This window comes from Schistocerca americana, chromosome 9, assembly GCF_021461395.2.
Source record: "Schistocerca americana isolate TAMUIC-IGC-003095 chromosome 9, iqSchAmer2.1, whole genome shotgun sequence".
In the NCBI taxonomy this organism is placed as follows: domain Eukaryota; kingdom Metazoa; phylum Arthropoda; class Insecta; order Orthoptera; family Acrididae; genus Schistocerca; species Schistocerca americana.
Window position 1 is genome coordinate 124,483,126 of NC_060127.1, and position 15,519 is coordinate 124,498,644.

Genomic DNA, 15,519 nt, shown 5'->3' on the forward strand with positions numbered 1-15,519 from the left:
AACACGATCGAATACCTATTCATAATGCATGAACTGTGACGGAGTGGTTACAAGGCAATAACATCCCTGTAATAGACTGGCCTGCACAGAGTCCTGACCTGATTGCTATAGAACACCTTCGGAATGTTTTGGAACGCCGACTTCGTTCAAAATGGTTCAAATGGCTCTGAGCACTATGGGACTGAACATATGAGGTCATCAGTCCCCTAGAACTTCGAACTACTTAAACCTAACTAACCTAAGGACATCACACATATCTATGCCCGAGGCAGGATTCGAACCTGCGACCGGCGGTTCCAGACTGAAGCGCCTGGAACAGCTCGGCCGCACCGGCCGGCGCCGACTTGGTGCCAGGCCTCACCGAGGGACATCGATACCCCTCCTCAGTGTAGCATTCCGTGAAGAATGGTTGTCATTCCCCAAGAAACCTTGCGGCACCTGATTGAACGTATGCCTGCGAGAGCTGAAGCTATCATTAAGACTAAGGGTGGGCCAACACCATATTGAATTCCAGCATTACCGAAGGAGGGCACCACGAACTTGTAAGTCATTTTCTACCTGGTGTCCGGATACTTTTGATCGCATTGTGTATTTGGTAATGTTATTTTATATGCTTTAAGTTCCTGTAACTATGCTTTATAAATTTTACGAAGTAGAGTTATTTTCCTAATTCATATGCAATCGTTACTATGGAACAGGTGGGTGGCTAGAAAATGTTACTGGTAACAGAGATACGAAAGTGGCCAGTAGGTGAAAATGTTGACTACCCCTGGAATAAATCTTCATGGACAGCTATCAAGCAAATGGTTCACCTGTGACATTTATGTCATACAAGGAAGTGTTTCTATCTCTTCTAAGCGCACTAAAATTTTGTGTAGATAGTTTTTTTTGTGCCCTATATACAAACGGCTTCTTCTAATTAGTGTTGTTTTGTAAATTTCTCATACAGGAACTGTACATAATATATCCCATAGATTCCATTTTTATTTAATGAATAAAATTTCGATCTCTAATTTAACAGTTAATTAATAATGTTTCACATTTCGGTCCCTAATTGAATAGTTTGTAGAACCGACGCTTGCAACTGACTGCGCAACGATCCCACTGCCGTCAGCATACATTTCGCGTAGGGACCACGGAGACTAGATATGAGAAATCAGGCCTGATACGGAGGCACATACATAGTCGTTTTTTCCTCGTTCTATTTGCGAGTAGAACGACTAGCTGACTAGCTGCGGTAAAGCGTCCTTACGCATCGCACCTTACTGTGTGTGGCTTGCGGAGTAAGCATGTAGATGTAGACAGCTAATTGCACAAGACAACTTGCCAATATTTTTGATATAAATGTCATTACTCTGAACTACAGTAAATCTGAGAAACATCTGTGTGGATGTGTGTTAACAAGTGCGGATCGTTCTCAACGACTCTCATGTGACTGCATGGAGTTGAGAAAGAGGGCTCTGTCCACCGAAACACAGTGTACTAGGCTGCCTCAGTAATCAGTCACGATTTATGATATACTACATTTAGCCCTGTGCAACCAGGTACTTGAAAATACGTAGAAGAGCTAAAGTACTGGTCTGGGCATGTGTATTCAATTACAGAGATATGTAAACAGGCAGAGTACGGTGCTGCGGTCGGCAACGCCTATAAAAGACAACAAGTGTCTGGCGCAGTTGTTAGAGCGGTGGTAGGTTATCAAAATTTAAGTGAGTCTGAACGTAGTGTTACAGTCGGCGCACGAGCGACAGCACACGTCATCTCCGAGGTAGCGACGAACTGTGGATTTTCCAGTATGACCATTTCACGAGTGTGACTTGTGTGGTGTCACCGCCAGACACCACACTTGCTAGGTGGTAGCCTTTAAATCGGCCGCGGTCCGTTAGTATACGTCGGACCCGCGTGTCGCCACTATCAGTGATTGCAGACCGAGCACCGCCACACGGCAGGTCTAGTCTAGAGAGACTCCCTAGTCCCTAGCACTCGCCCCAGTTGTACAGCCGACTTTGGTAGCGATGGTTCACTGTATACAGACGCTCTCATTTGCAGAGACGACAGTTTAGCATAGCCTTCAGCTACGTCATTTGCTACGACCTAGCAAGGCGCCATATTCAGTTACTATGTCTTCTGAACAAATAATATTGTGACTCATGTACCGTCAAGAGCTACGTTCATCATTAATGGATTAAGGTTAGGTATCAAACTAATTACGTCCGCTTTCTGAATTCTAATTAGTCGTCATGTTCCAGACCTCACGTCAGTATAGTTCTTCCCTCCTCACGCCAGCCTGCGTGAGCTAAAACGCGTGCATTTCGGCCTCCACTACTAACATGGTGTTGGCTCTTCTGCCAGCAGAACAAGTTGAATATCTGGAATCCGGTAAAACATCAAATCTCTGACTTCGCTGCGGCCGGAAAAAGATCCTCCAAGGACGGGACCAACGACGACTGAAGAGAATCGTTCAACGTGACAGAAGTGCAACCCTTTCGCAAATTGCTGCAAATTTCGATGCTGCACCATCAACAAGTGTCAATGTGTGAACCATTCAACGAATCATCATCGATATGGACTTTAGGAGCCGAAGGCCTACTCGTGTACCCTTGATAGATACACGAAACAAAGCTTTACTCCTAGCCTGGGACCGTCAACAACGATATTGGACTGTTGATAAGTGTAAACATGTTGCCTGGTCGGGCGAGCCTCGTTTCAAATTGTATCGAGCGGATGCACGTGTACAGGCATGGAGACAACCTCATGAATTCAAGCTGGTGTAGGCTTTGTAATGGTGTGGGGCGTGTGCAGTTGGAGTGATATGGGACCCCTGATACGTTTAGATTCGACTCTGACAGGTGACATGTACATAAGCATCCTGTCTGATCACCTGCATCCATTCATGTCCATTGTGCATTCAGACAGACTTGGGCAATCCCATAGGGAACTGCGACACCCCACATAACCCGAATTGCTACACAGTGACTCCAAGAACACTTCTGAGTTTAAACACTTCCGCTGGCCACCAAATTCCCCACACGTGAACATTATTCAGCATTTCTGGGAAGCTGATAAGAAGAGATCTCTACCCCCTCGTACTCTTACGGATTTAGGGACAGCTCTGCAGGATTCATGGTGTCAGTTCCTTCGAGCACTACTGCAGACATTAGTCGAGTCCATTCCGCGTCGTGCTGCTGCACTTCTGCATTCACGTGGGTGTGCTACCAAATATTAGGCAGGTGCACCAGTTTATTTGGCTCTTCAGTGTAGCGTCTAACTGAAATAAGATACGTATAACCACTGTTAAAGTTGACGCATCTGACTGTATTGCTATCATAAGGGATTCCCTAATTCTTAAGTAATTCTCATATGTATGCGTGAATTTCAAAGTATGGGAAAATGTATACCGAAGCGCTCGCGTTAGAGAAACGTGTGGGTAACTTGAACTCTAGCTGGATGGAATTATTTGCACCGATATACAAAACTTATAACCATTTAAAGCTGATTGCACTGTGAATTATCTATCGTATACTTTCATAAATAAATCGTGCTGTCTACATAGGCTAATTTCCTTTAAATTTGATAATGGATTCTATACCGAAAATAAAACTTTTCGCTCTACGGTCGTGTGTCAGTTCCAATAGTAAATTTACTTAAGGAAACTTGTTTCGTAAAGAAAGTTAGATCCAGCGAAAACTACTATCTTCTGTTGTATCTGTTTGATACTGTATCACGATTACGTTACAACTAAGACCACCGATGTAATTTACCACCTTTACTGGCTTTCTTCTATTTTTCTGTTGCGATCAAAAAAAGTAACTTTTTACACTTTTGTGTATCTTCCCGTTTAAGAGAACTTTTTGTAATAAACGAATTATTCGAATAGAACATCCGAAGTATGTTTCTCATTTAGTTTCAATTAAGAATAACAGTTTTCCTCTTGACAACTAGACAGTCGTAACTTCATTAATCTCTTTATGACAACTTCATCGCAGTTACAATTATATGGAAAATGTTGATTATCTTTGCCTTCCTTAGGACGACTTTTTCCAACTACTATATACTTAACGCCTTTCCTCTTTGTTTCAAATATAAGCCGTAGAACCGAAATCGGAGTAGCGTACGAGTACAAGCAAAAAATTTACAATACCACTGACGGACAGCACTAAAAAACAAAACAAAAAAGAAGGAAAAAAGGAGCTAGGTGCCACCATCAACTTTAACCACACAATTTTACATTTGTTCAAAGTTCACACGTTCTGCAGGTTTTGACATTAGCCGTCCCATTACAGTCCCTAGGTTGAGTGGTCACTCGACACGACGAACAACAATACGTGAGAGCTATGTGGTACATTCAGTGTTCGTGATCTATATCTAAAAAACGCTAGGGCGTATTATCGCTGTAGGAACAAGCGAATCTTCCGTGGATATACACTAGGATCTAACACAATAAAGTAACACTCTTGGGTTACTACGTTCAAGACCCAAAACACGAATTCTCCGTCAACAAAACAGCCACAACAACAGGCCCCTCCAACCATCTCGGAATTTTGACGATCTAACGCGCCAATCAGACAAAATTTGCCACGATATCCCTCAGGAGCAGTCCAACAACTCTAACAGCCAGTGCAGTGCCAAGACGAATAAATGCTTACATAAGGAGCAAAGATTGTTATTGATTTGCTCAATTTGTGAAGCTATTGCTCTTGAATAAATAGCCCAATTTTCCTGATCTTTACATGTATATCACATCTACCGATTTCTGTCCCATTCGGATAATTCCTTCGTGGTGCGTGTTTTTTTTCTCATACGTGCAATCGTTTAATGTATTGATGCAGTTGCCTTATATGGCTTTTAAAAATTATTTTGGCAATACAGAATCAAAGTCCATGTGTTGATCCTTGGACTCAGAAATCCCTTCCAACGTCATATCAAAGTTCATCTTCTGCATCAGGTCACTTCCAGCTCATATAGCACTTACCCAATACATTAACTTACGATCTGTTTTTCTCGATACATGCAACCGCACCGAGGTATAGTTCACCGTAGTTGATAAATAATCATCCCTATTAACAAAATGGTTCAAATGGCTCTAAGCACTATGGGACTCAACTGCTGAGGTCATTAGTCCCCTAGAACTTAGAACTAGTTAAGCCTAACTAACCTAAGGACATCACAAACATCCATGCCCGAGGCAGGATTCGAACCTGCGACTGTAGCGGTCTTGCGGTTCCAGACTGCAGCGCCTTTAACCGCACGGCCACTTCGGTCGGCCCCCTACAAGCAATTTTTAGATCACACACCTTTGTTTCTTTAGCCAACCTGGTCGATAGCGAGTTGCTGACGACACAATAGTGACTCTGGTTTCGTCATCGAGTACCATTTTTAAACGGAAATCGCTAAGGTATAATTCATCGTAGTTGACAAATAATCACCTCTATTAACATTTGTTTAGATCATGAACTTTTGTTTCTGTGCCAGCCTGATCGACTTCCAGTCCCTGACGACACAATAATGACTTTGGTTTCGTCACCTAGTACTATTTTAATATCGACATCGCTAGGTGATGTCACTTCTGGATTGTTAATTGCTCTGACCTCTTTTCAAATGGTATAAATGGCTCCGAGCACTATGGGACTTAACATCTGAGGTCATCAGGCCCCTTGAATTTAGAACTACTTAAACCTAACTAACCTAAGGACACCACACACATTCATGCCCGAGGCAAAATTCGAACCTGCGACCGTAACGGTAGCGCGGTTCCAGACAAGCGCCTAGAACCGCTCTGATCTCTTTTGCCAGTTTCATTTGTTACTTCTGTTTCTGCCGTCTCTCTTGATGGTCATTTATTTCTCAGTCGAAATTTTCCGGCTTTAATTGAGAGTTTTGTCTTTCTGCCACGATCCCTTGCAGTAGAAGTAATTACCTCAATTCTCAGATTACCTTCCATTCGGAAAGTGGATGCACTCAGCGACTGTATGTGAGTTATAAAGTCTCTCTCACTCATACACACACACACACGGTATAAACATCGTAAATAGAAGTTAGTCTCGAACACATACCTCGTTAGGTTGGCTACAAATAGGTAATCATACCAAAGAAGATGAAACACGTAATGGAATCGCAATATTTACGTTGTGAAAAACAGTGTACGACGAAATAGTTGTATCGAGTGGCAAAAGAACAATATTCCACCACGAAAAAGAGTGAGAAACATGGTGAACAGTTTGTGGAAGGCGAGAACACAAAGATGTGATTATACGGCAGTGATAAAAGTGGTAGTGCGATCTCCATACTAGATGTGAGGAAATGCAGATCAGCAAATCGCAGGTAATTACTTTTTTTTACAATAAATTACGAAGTTATCTGTTTAATAATCTGAAACTAACAAAACTGTGTCGTCATAGATCCCACAGAAGACGCCTTAGAACAGGAGAAGGCGAAACGCGTCTGGGATAAATAAAGTAACTAGCAGCAGGACAAGGCAGTTTTATTTACAAAATAAGTGGTTATGTGCTTGCTGCGGAGGATGTACACACAAACAAACTTGTTAAATGTTTCAAAGCTTTACGGTCCTTCAGAGTAGTCGCTAGAATTGTGTGTAACCAGTTGTCAGTGATGTGGAAATTTGTTGGATAGTTTTAGCAGCGCCAGTTGTGTTGATAGTTCGAGAGGAGCGGTCTACTTCCCGAATCTCTGTAACAGGTCTGAAACGATTGCCAAGTAGTGCTTCCTTCATGTTAGGAATCAAGTGGAAATCACAAGGGCTTAAGGCTGGGACTGTGGTGGATTGCAGGCTGTGTTTCAAAAATGAACAGCTTAGACAAAGAAGCGGCTACACTTTCTGCACAGGTCCGCCCATCATTTTGCAGGAGAATGTCCGGTCTCGTGTGGCACAGCTTGCGACTGATTTGGTCGATCGATGGGGCTTGATTCCTGAGATGAAGGAACCTCTTTATGGCATTCGTTTCAGAACTGTCACAGAGATTCGTCAGGAATTAGACCACCCCACTCGGTGTATCAACACATCTGGCGCTGCTGCATGTGCCCTACGACTTCCACATTGCTGGCAAGGGGTTATACACAAGGACAGGAGAACTTGGAAACATGTGTCTGCTTTGTGTAAGTTGTAAATAAATATTTGCTTCTATTAAAGTTCCAACCCTCGTAGTTCTTAAGAATGGACCTCAAATCATATATCCATAGGAAATGCGAAATGGCTGACAGCTTCAGTGTGGTGTAAAAACGCAAGCTCATCTTGTACTGAGGACACTGTAGGGCGACCATACTTTTTCGTGTGCAGCGCTTTTACGAATAATTTATAATTTGACCTGTGCCCTATTAGACTACTCTGGGCATTTACAACTCCCTATGGGCTTCTGAAGTAACAGAACTCTACCATCTAGTGAAGAAGATGTATGAGACAGGCGAAACACCCTCAGACTTTACGAAGAATATAATAATTCCAATCCCAAAGAAAGCAGGTGTTGACAGATGTGAAAATTACCGAACTATCAGTTTAATAAGTCACAGCTGCAAAATACTAACACGAATTCTTTACAGATGAATGGAAAAACTGGTAGAAGTCGACCTCGGGGAAGATCAGTTTGGATTCCGTAGAAATTTTGGAACACGTGAGGCAATACTGACCATACGACTTATCTTAGAAAATAGATTAAGAAAAGGCAAACCTACGTTTCTAGCATTTGTAGACTTAGAGAAAGCTTTTGACAATGTTGACTGGAATACTCTCTTTCAAAATCTGAATATGTCAGGGGTCAAATACATTGAGCGAAAGGCTATTTACCATCTGTACAGAAATCAGATGGCAGTTAAAAGGGTCGAGGGGCATGAAAAGGAAGCAGTGGTTGGGGAGGGAGTGAGAGAGGGTTGTAGCCTATCCCCGACTTTATTCAATCTGTTTATTGAGCAAGCAGTAAAGGAAACAAAAGAAAAATTCGGAGTAGGAATTAAAATCCATGGAGAAGAAATAAAAACATTGAGGTTGGCCGATGACATTGTAATTCTGTCAGAGACAGCAAAGGACCGGGAAGAGCAGTTGAACTGAACAGTGTCTTGAAAGGAGGATATAAGATGAACATCAACAAAAGGAAAACGAGGATAATGGAATGTAGTCAAATTAAATCGGGTGATGCTGAGGGAATTACATTAGGAAATGAGACACTTAAAGGAGTAAATGAGTTTTGCTACTTGGGAAGCAAAATAACTGATGGTGGTCGAAATAGAGAGAATATAAAATGTAGACTGGCAATGGCAAGGAAAGCGTTTCTGAAGAAGAGAAATTTGTTAACACCGAGTATAGATTTGTCAGGAAGTCTTTTCTGAAAATATTTGTATTTAGTGTAGCCATGTATGGAAGTGAAACGTGGACGATAAATAGTTTAGACAATAAGAGAATAGAAGCTTTTGAAATGTGGTGCTACCGAAGAATGCTGAAGGTTCGATGGGTACATCACATAACTAATGAGGAGGTACTGAATAGAATTGGATAGAAGAGGAGATTGTGGCACAACATGACTAGAAGAAGGGATCGGTTGGTAGGTCATGATCTGAGACATCAAGGGATGACCAATTTAGTATTGGAGGGAAGCGTGGAGGGTAAAAATCGTAGAGGGAGACCAAGAGATGAGTATACTAAACAGATTCAGAAGGATGTAAGTTGCAGTAGGTACTGGGAGATGAAGAAGCTTGCACAGGATAGAGTAGCATGGAGAGCTGCATCAAACCAGTCTCTGGACTGAAGACCACAACAACAACAACACGTGATTTCGACAGCCCTTATCAGTTCAAGAGTTTCTGCAAGCTTTTCTGTGATAGTATTTGAATACGAACGTGCACCAATTGTGCTTGTAATTTTCTTACCAGCTACAGTTTTTGAGGCCATTTACGAAACAAAGGATGTTGCTTATTACTACAAAACATGAATAATTTATGATTTATTCCAAACATTAAATGACATGTTAACAAATATTAATATTGAAAGAGTACGAATTAATAAGTGCTGTAAAGTTTAGAAGAGGACTGCAGAGTAATTAGAATTGATTGTTGAAACTAGCAGTTGCAGCTGTGAAGAATGGAGCAAAAATGGCGGTACAAAATTATAGCTCAAAGTATGTGGACGATTAGTTTCCTTCTTTTTAGTGATTGAATGATTACCCTTCATTATTTTAAGCAAGTTGATTCTTTAGTCTACATATATATAACCACACTGTAATTAAATTTAATTTAAAAATGGTCACCTTTTCACTGTCAGCATAGAAAGTTACAGGATAGTAACAAAATACAACAAACAACAACTTCAACCCAAGTGAATTGACAATCAAATCGAAACCCTTAGCTGCCGACAGGTGTTGTTGATATACATCAATGGGGACAGCTGAAAATGTGTGGCCTGACCAGCATTCGAACCCGTGACCTCCTGATTACATGGCAGACGCTCTGTCCATCTGAGCCACCGAGGGCACAGGGGAGAGTGCGACTGCAGGGACTTATCCCTTGCACGCTTCCTGTGAGACCCACAGTCCCAACAGTCCACAACCTACATTCGTAGTGTTCCTAATAGGTATTTGCCCATTCACTCATTACTCGCGCCAGCCTAAGCTGACAAGTCCCGAAAGAGTTCGGCCAAAGTGTGCGCATTCGCACAGAAGGAGGTCAATGGCCAGGTAGCCTTTAACTGTGAAGATGGTATTTGTTCCAGAAAGAACAGATACCACTGAATGGGCAAATATCTACGAGGGTCACTCCAAAAGAAATGCACACTATTTTTGTAAAAATACAGTTATCATTCTGCATGTGTGAAAGTTTTACAGTGTGTAGATACATCCTTCCCTCTTGTTTTCAAACTTAGTTCAACCTGTTCCCGTGAGTGGCGCCGTCACAGCATGTCTTCAAGATGGCTGCTACATTTGCCGTTCGTCAGAAGCGACGTACTGCCATAGAACTCCTGTGCTGTGAAAACGAGACAGTGGGAAACATCCACAAGAGGTTGAAAAAGGTGTATGGAGATGCTGCTGTCGATCGCAGTACAGTTAGTCGGTGGGCAAACAGGTTAGGTGATGAAAGCCGGCACGGCAACATTGAGGATTGTCCTCGCAGCGGCAGGCCTATTACTGCACACACTCCAGACAATGTGCAGAGAGTTAACGAATTGGTGACTGCTGACAGACCCATCACAGTGAACGAATTGTCACGCTACGTTGGGATAAGGGAAGGAAGTGTTTGCACAATACTGAGTGTTGCCGTTAAAAAAGATTTGTGCCACGTGGGTTCCCAGGATGTTGACAGTGGCTCACAATGAAACAAGAAAAACACTATGCAGCGAACTTTTGGAACAGTACGAGAGTGGTGGAGATGAATTTCTTGGAAGAATTGTGACAGGTGATGAAAAATGGCTCCCTCATTTTTCACCAGAGACCAAGAGGCAATCATTGGAGTGGCATGATGTAAATTCGCCCAAGAAAAATAAATTTAAAACCACACCTTCTTGTAGAAAATTTTCGCTACGGTGTTTTTCGATTCCGAAGGACTCTTGCTTGTGGACATCATGCAAAGAGGAACCACCATAACTTCTGATGCATGTGACGACACAGTAGAAAATTCAAGCTCGACTGAGTCGTGTTCGACCACATCTGAAAAAGCAGTATGTTTTGCTGTTACACGACAATGCACGGCCACATATCAGTCAAAAAACCATGGAAGCGATCACAAACCTCAGATAGACAACACTGAAACACCCGCCCTACAGTCCTGACCTGGCTCCATGTGACTATCACCTCTTTGGGAAACTGAAAGACTCTCTTCGTAGAACAAGGTTTGAAGATGATGACTCCCTTGTGCACGCTGTCAAGCAGTGGCTCCAACAGGTTGGTCCAGGATTTTACCGTGCGGGTATATAGGCGCTGGTTCCAAGATGACGTAAGACAGTTGAGAGGGATGTAAATTATGTAGAGAAATGAAAATATTGTTCCTAAAGAATGTATCTACACACTGTGAAACTTTCAGACATGTAGAATAAAAGATGGATTTTAAAAAAAGTAGTGTGCATTTCATTTGGAGTGACCCTCATATTAGGAACACTACGAATGTAGGTTGTGGACAGTTGGGAATATGGGTCTCACGGGAAGCGTCCAAGGGATACGTCCCTGCATTCGCACTATCCTCTGTGCCCTCGGTGGCTCAAACGGATAGAGCATCTGCAATGTAAGCTGGACATCCCGGGTTTGACTCCTGGTCAGAGCACATATCTTCAGGTGTCCCCATTGATGTATATCAACAACACCTATCGACAGCTAAGGGTTTCTATTTAATTATCATTTTATTCTAGAGAAGCTGCACGGTCATCAGTGGTAACTGTTCTTTCGGGAACAGATACCAGCTTCATATAATCATCGTAAGTATCTGAGAATACTGAAGAACACTTATTCAATTCACACCAGCTGGCAGTGTAAGAATGACGTGCTTTGTTGAGATACTCATACATGGGATTGTTTGGTAGCGACATGCATAATACGATAACCGTTTATGGTGGAAAGTTGTCCGCACTTGTGGCACATTCAGCGTACGACGAGAACCACCACCCAACTGCTGTCATTGATCTTGCAGGCGAGGAGTGGCAGCTGGAGGACAAAAGCAACGCTACGCTGTCCGTGGACACTGGCTGCATGCAGCTGTTGGCCAACGCCCTGGACCACCCCATGTGCCCACTGGAAGACCTGCCTCCGGAAACCATTAAGCGGCGCAAGCAGTGCCGTGTGCAGCTGTGGCACGACCTGTCGCAGGGGTCGCCCCACATACCCGTCACCAGCTACCTGGCCTACACGCAGAGGGCCAACGTCAACCTCTGCCTCTTCGCCTGGATGACTGTCAACTCGATCAGCATTTGTCAGGATGTCCCCTTCAGTACGATTCAGTCTGTGCGCGATGCCCGCTGCGTTTTCGGTGGTCCTGACGACCAACCCTGTCCGCAACTCAACGAAACCGACGCCGTCTGCTCTGTTTGCAGGGCTATTCTCCTGCTAAAGTGTCGCGATTTTGCTTCCACAAGTTATCTCGAGGCATGTCGCGCCCCCATGGACCACCGTGGTTGGTACTCACCATACTGTGGATATTATATACAGGGCAAAGACAAGCCGACAAACAGAATACTGAGCTACAAAGACAGTCTAAACAGTGGCACCTTGAAGTACAAGGATTTTAAAATCGAGGGCTTAGAACCTTTAGAAATAACATTTGTAGCAGTGAATATTCTCTTCCGATTTTTGACTGCTGCAGTGTACGTGTACCTTCCCAATTTACGTAACTTGCCCGGAAAGATATTCTTGTCCTTTCAGATAACAGGTATGGTCCAGATCTTGTTTTCTGAGGTCTTGTATCGTATGGCAGGTGTCCCTGACTTATCTACGACGGTGCAGATTGATAGCGCACTAACTCTTCTGAACTGTATCTGGCTCAACTCATTCTGCTACCAAATGTACGCATGCGTTCGTCACCTTAGGCTTCCTAGCGACCTAGAACGTGCTGAAGTAAGGAAGATATTCCGCCGTCAGCTGTTGTGTTCGCTAATACCCTGGAGCATAGTACTGGTGGCAACCATTGCTTTGGAAAGAACGAGCGAATATTACCTGTTTCACAGTCGTATAATATTCATCGTCGCAATTTCTCTGTCAGTAGCTTACAATATTGTTTGTCTTGGACTGGTGGGATACATGTACCGACGTACTCGTAATTCCATGCGGCAGCTCAAAATTTATAGTAAAGAGACGTTTGACTCAAAGACACTAATTCTTTACATGTCAGCTAAGACTGTCACTTTAAGTGGCATAGGCACGATTATTAGAATTGGCTTCCACCAGGCACAAGGCATAGCGCAGTACGTGTACTATGTCCATATAGCTACGATGGTACAGGGTCCACTGCTTTTCGTTTTATTCGTTTGCAACAGTGCAACTCTCCCTCTGCTCAGGGAGAGACTACTAGCACGGTGGAACCCCGATGTCATCGGTCCAGGGCAAGAATTGTGTTCATCTGCCGAGAGAAATCTGGCAAAGAGAGTCAATGTACAGGCTGCGGCTGCGGAATCCACATTGTAATCTCCAAGAGTGTTTTTTTTTCCAAGGATTGTCTTCGTTGTGCTAAACCCTGTCATAAGTTATCAATGTAGAAGCTAGCTGGTTTGACAAAATTACTGTGATTCATGTAAAACTGCTTCCCTATTTTCTAATATGATCTTCATTTCTGCAATGACATTAAATAATTAATAAATAAAATTAAATCTATATGAAAATAAGATGTAAGTCTCTATTTCTTCTACCCAACAGGTGAAAGATTTAGACTATATACTTTATTAACGTGCACTCCACAAATTAAACAAGAAAAATTTTCTGATATTAGACTATGTCAAAGACGAAGATAGTACAAGTACTTAATGTTAACCACGAATTACTTTAAGTGCCGTTCTATAAAGTGAAGGCAACAGAATCTACTCTTAGTATACACTTACAAGAACTTCGTCCTTTCTGCAGATTCTTGCGAAGCTTTTAACGCACGCCTATGTTTATCTTACGTTTAAAATTTCATTGAGGCTTTGTAAATAACTGATTGCCCGGTCATGGCTCATCTGCTTTCTCTCACTGTATATGGAGAAACCTGAGATTCTGTCTTCGACTGTCTAGAAATTACCCTTTTCTGGCAGTTTCTTATAAATGTTGTGTGACATGAAAATCCAACTTGAAACGAAATTATTCTTTGCGTGCCTGGTTGCACTGATATGAAAAAAATCATGGGATACCTTCTAACACCGTATCGGGCCTCCTTTTTCTCGATATAATGCAGCCACACGACCTGGCATGGACTCAACAAGTCGTTTGAAGTCCCCGCAGGAATACTGAGCCATACCGCCATAGGTCTACCGATGACATTGTAATTCTGTTGGAGAGAGCAAAGGACCTGGAAGAGCAGTTGAACTGAACAGTGTCTTGAAAGGAGGATATAAGATGAACATCAACAAAAGCAAATCGAGGATAATGGAATGTAGTTGAATTAAATCAGGTGATGATGAGGGAATTACATTAGGAAATGAGACACTTATACGAGTACATGAGTTTTGCTATTTGGGAAGCAAAATAACCACTGATGATGGTCGACGTTGAGAGAATATAAAATGTAGACTGGCAATGACAAGGAATGCGTTTCTGAAGAAAAGAAGTTTCTTAACATCGAGTACAGTTTTAAGTGTGAGGAAGTCTTTTCTGGTAGTATTTGTATGGAGTGCAGCCATGAAAATGAGACATGGATGATAAATAGTTTAGACAAGAAGAGAATAGAAGCTTTCCAAATGTGGTGCTATAGAAGAATGTTGAAGATTAAAGGGGTGGATCACGTAATTAATGAGGAAGTGCTGAACGGAATTGGGGAGAGGAATTTGTGGCACAATTTGACTAGATGAAAGGATCGGTAGGTAGGACATGCTCTGAGGCATCAAGGGATCACCAGTTAGTATTGGACGGCAGCGTGGAGGGAGACCAAGAGATGAAAACGTTAAGCAGATTCATAAGGATGATGGAACATGGTTGCACAGAATAGAGTAGCATGGAGAGCTGAATCTAACCTGTTTCTGGACTGAAGACCAAAACAACAACAACTGTCTCTATAACAGTCCATATTTGCAAGTGTATTACCGCTGCAGGATTTTGTGTACGCACTGACCTTTCAATTATGTCCAACAAATGTTCAATGGGATTCGTGTCGGGCGATCTAGGTGGCCAAATCATAGGCTCGAATTGTCCAGAATGTTCTTCAAACCAATCGCGAACAGTTGTGGCCCGGTGACACTGTGCATCATTGTTTGGGGACATGAGGGCCAAGTACGGTTGTAAGTGGCCTCCAAGTAGCCGAACATGACCATTTCCAGTTAATGATGAGTTCAGTTAGACTAGAGGACCCAGTTCATTCCTTGTAAACATAGCCCACACCATTTTGGGGGCACCACCACCTTGTCTAGTGCCTTGTTGACAACGTGTGTCCATGGGTTCGTGAGAATTGGGCCACACTGTAATCCCACCATCAGCTCTTACCAACTGAAACCGGGACTCATCTGACAAGGCTACAGTTTTCTAGTCGTCTAGGATCCAACTGATATACCCAAAAGCCCAGGAGAAGCGTGCTTTTACCAAAGGCACGTGGGTCGGCCGTCTGCTGCCATAGCCCATTAACACTTTTAGCCACGCTATCGTAACTGGTCCATTCGTCGTAGATCTCACATTGATTTCTGAGGTTATGTCACGCAGCCCTGGTTGTGTGTTAGTAGTGACAACTCTACACAATCGCCGCTGCTCTAGGTCGTTAAGTGAAGTCATTCGGCTTTCAGAGTCTGTTAATAACCGTCGCGCCCCCTAATCACGTCGGAAACCATACGAATCGCCTGAGTACAAATGACAGCTCCGCCAGTACACTGTCCTTTTATACCTCGTGAACGCTATACTACAGCCAAATGTATATGTGCATATT

The 15,519-nt window shown here is 42.9% G+C and overlaps 1 protein-coding gene across 1 annotated transcript in view; it reads left to right on the forward strand.

The window, feature by feature from the left end:
- LOC124551212 overlaps positions 1–13,245 on the forward strand; it is a 70,318-nt gene extending 57,073 nt beyond the window's left edge. The window contains exon 6 of the mRNA XM_047126202.1: positions 11,617–13,245. Within this exon, the coding sequence (XP_046982158.1) occupies positions 11,617–13,103 (1,487 nt within the window). The 3' untranslated portion in view covers positions 13,104–13,245. The remainder of the gene's footprint in view (positions 1–11,616) is intronic.
- The last annotated feature ends 2,274 nt before the right edge of the window (positions 13,246–15,519 follow it).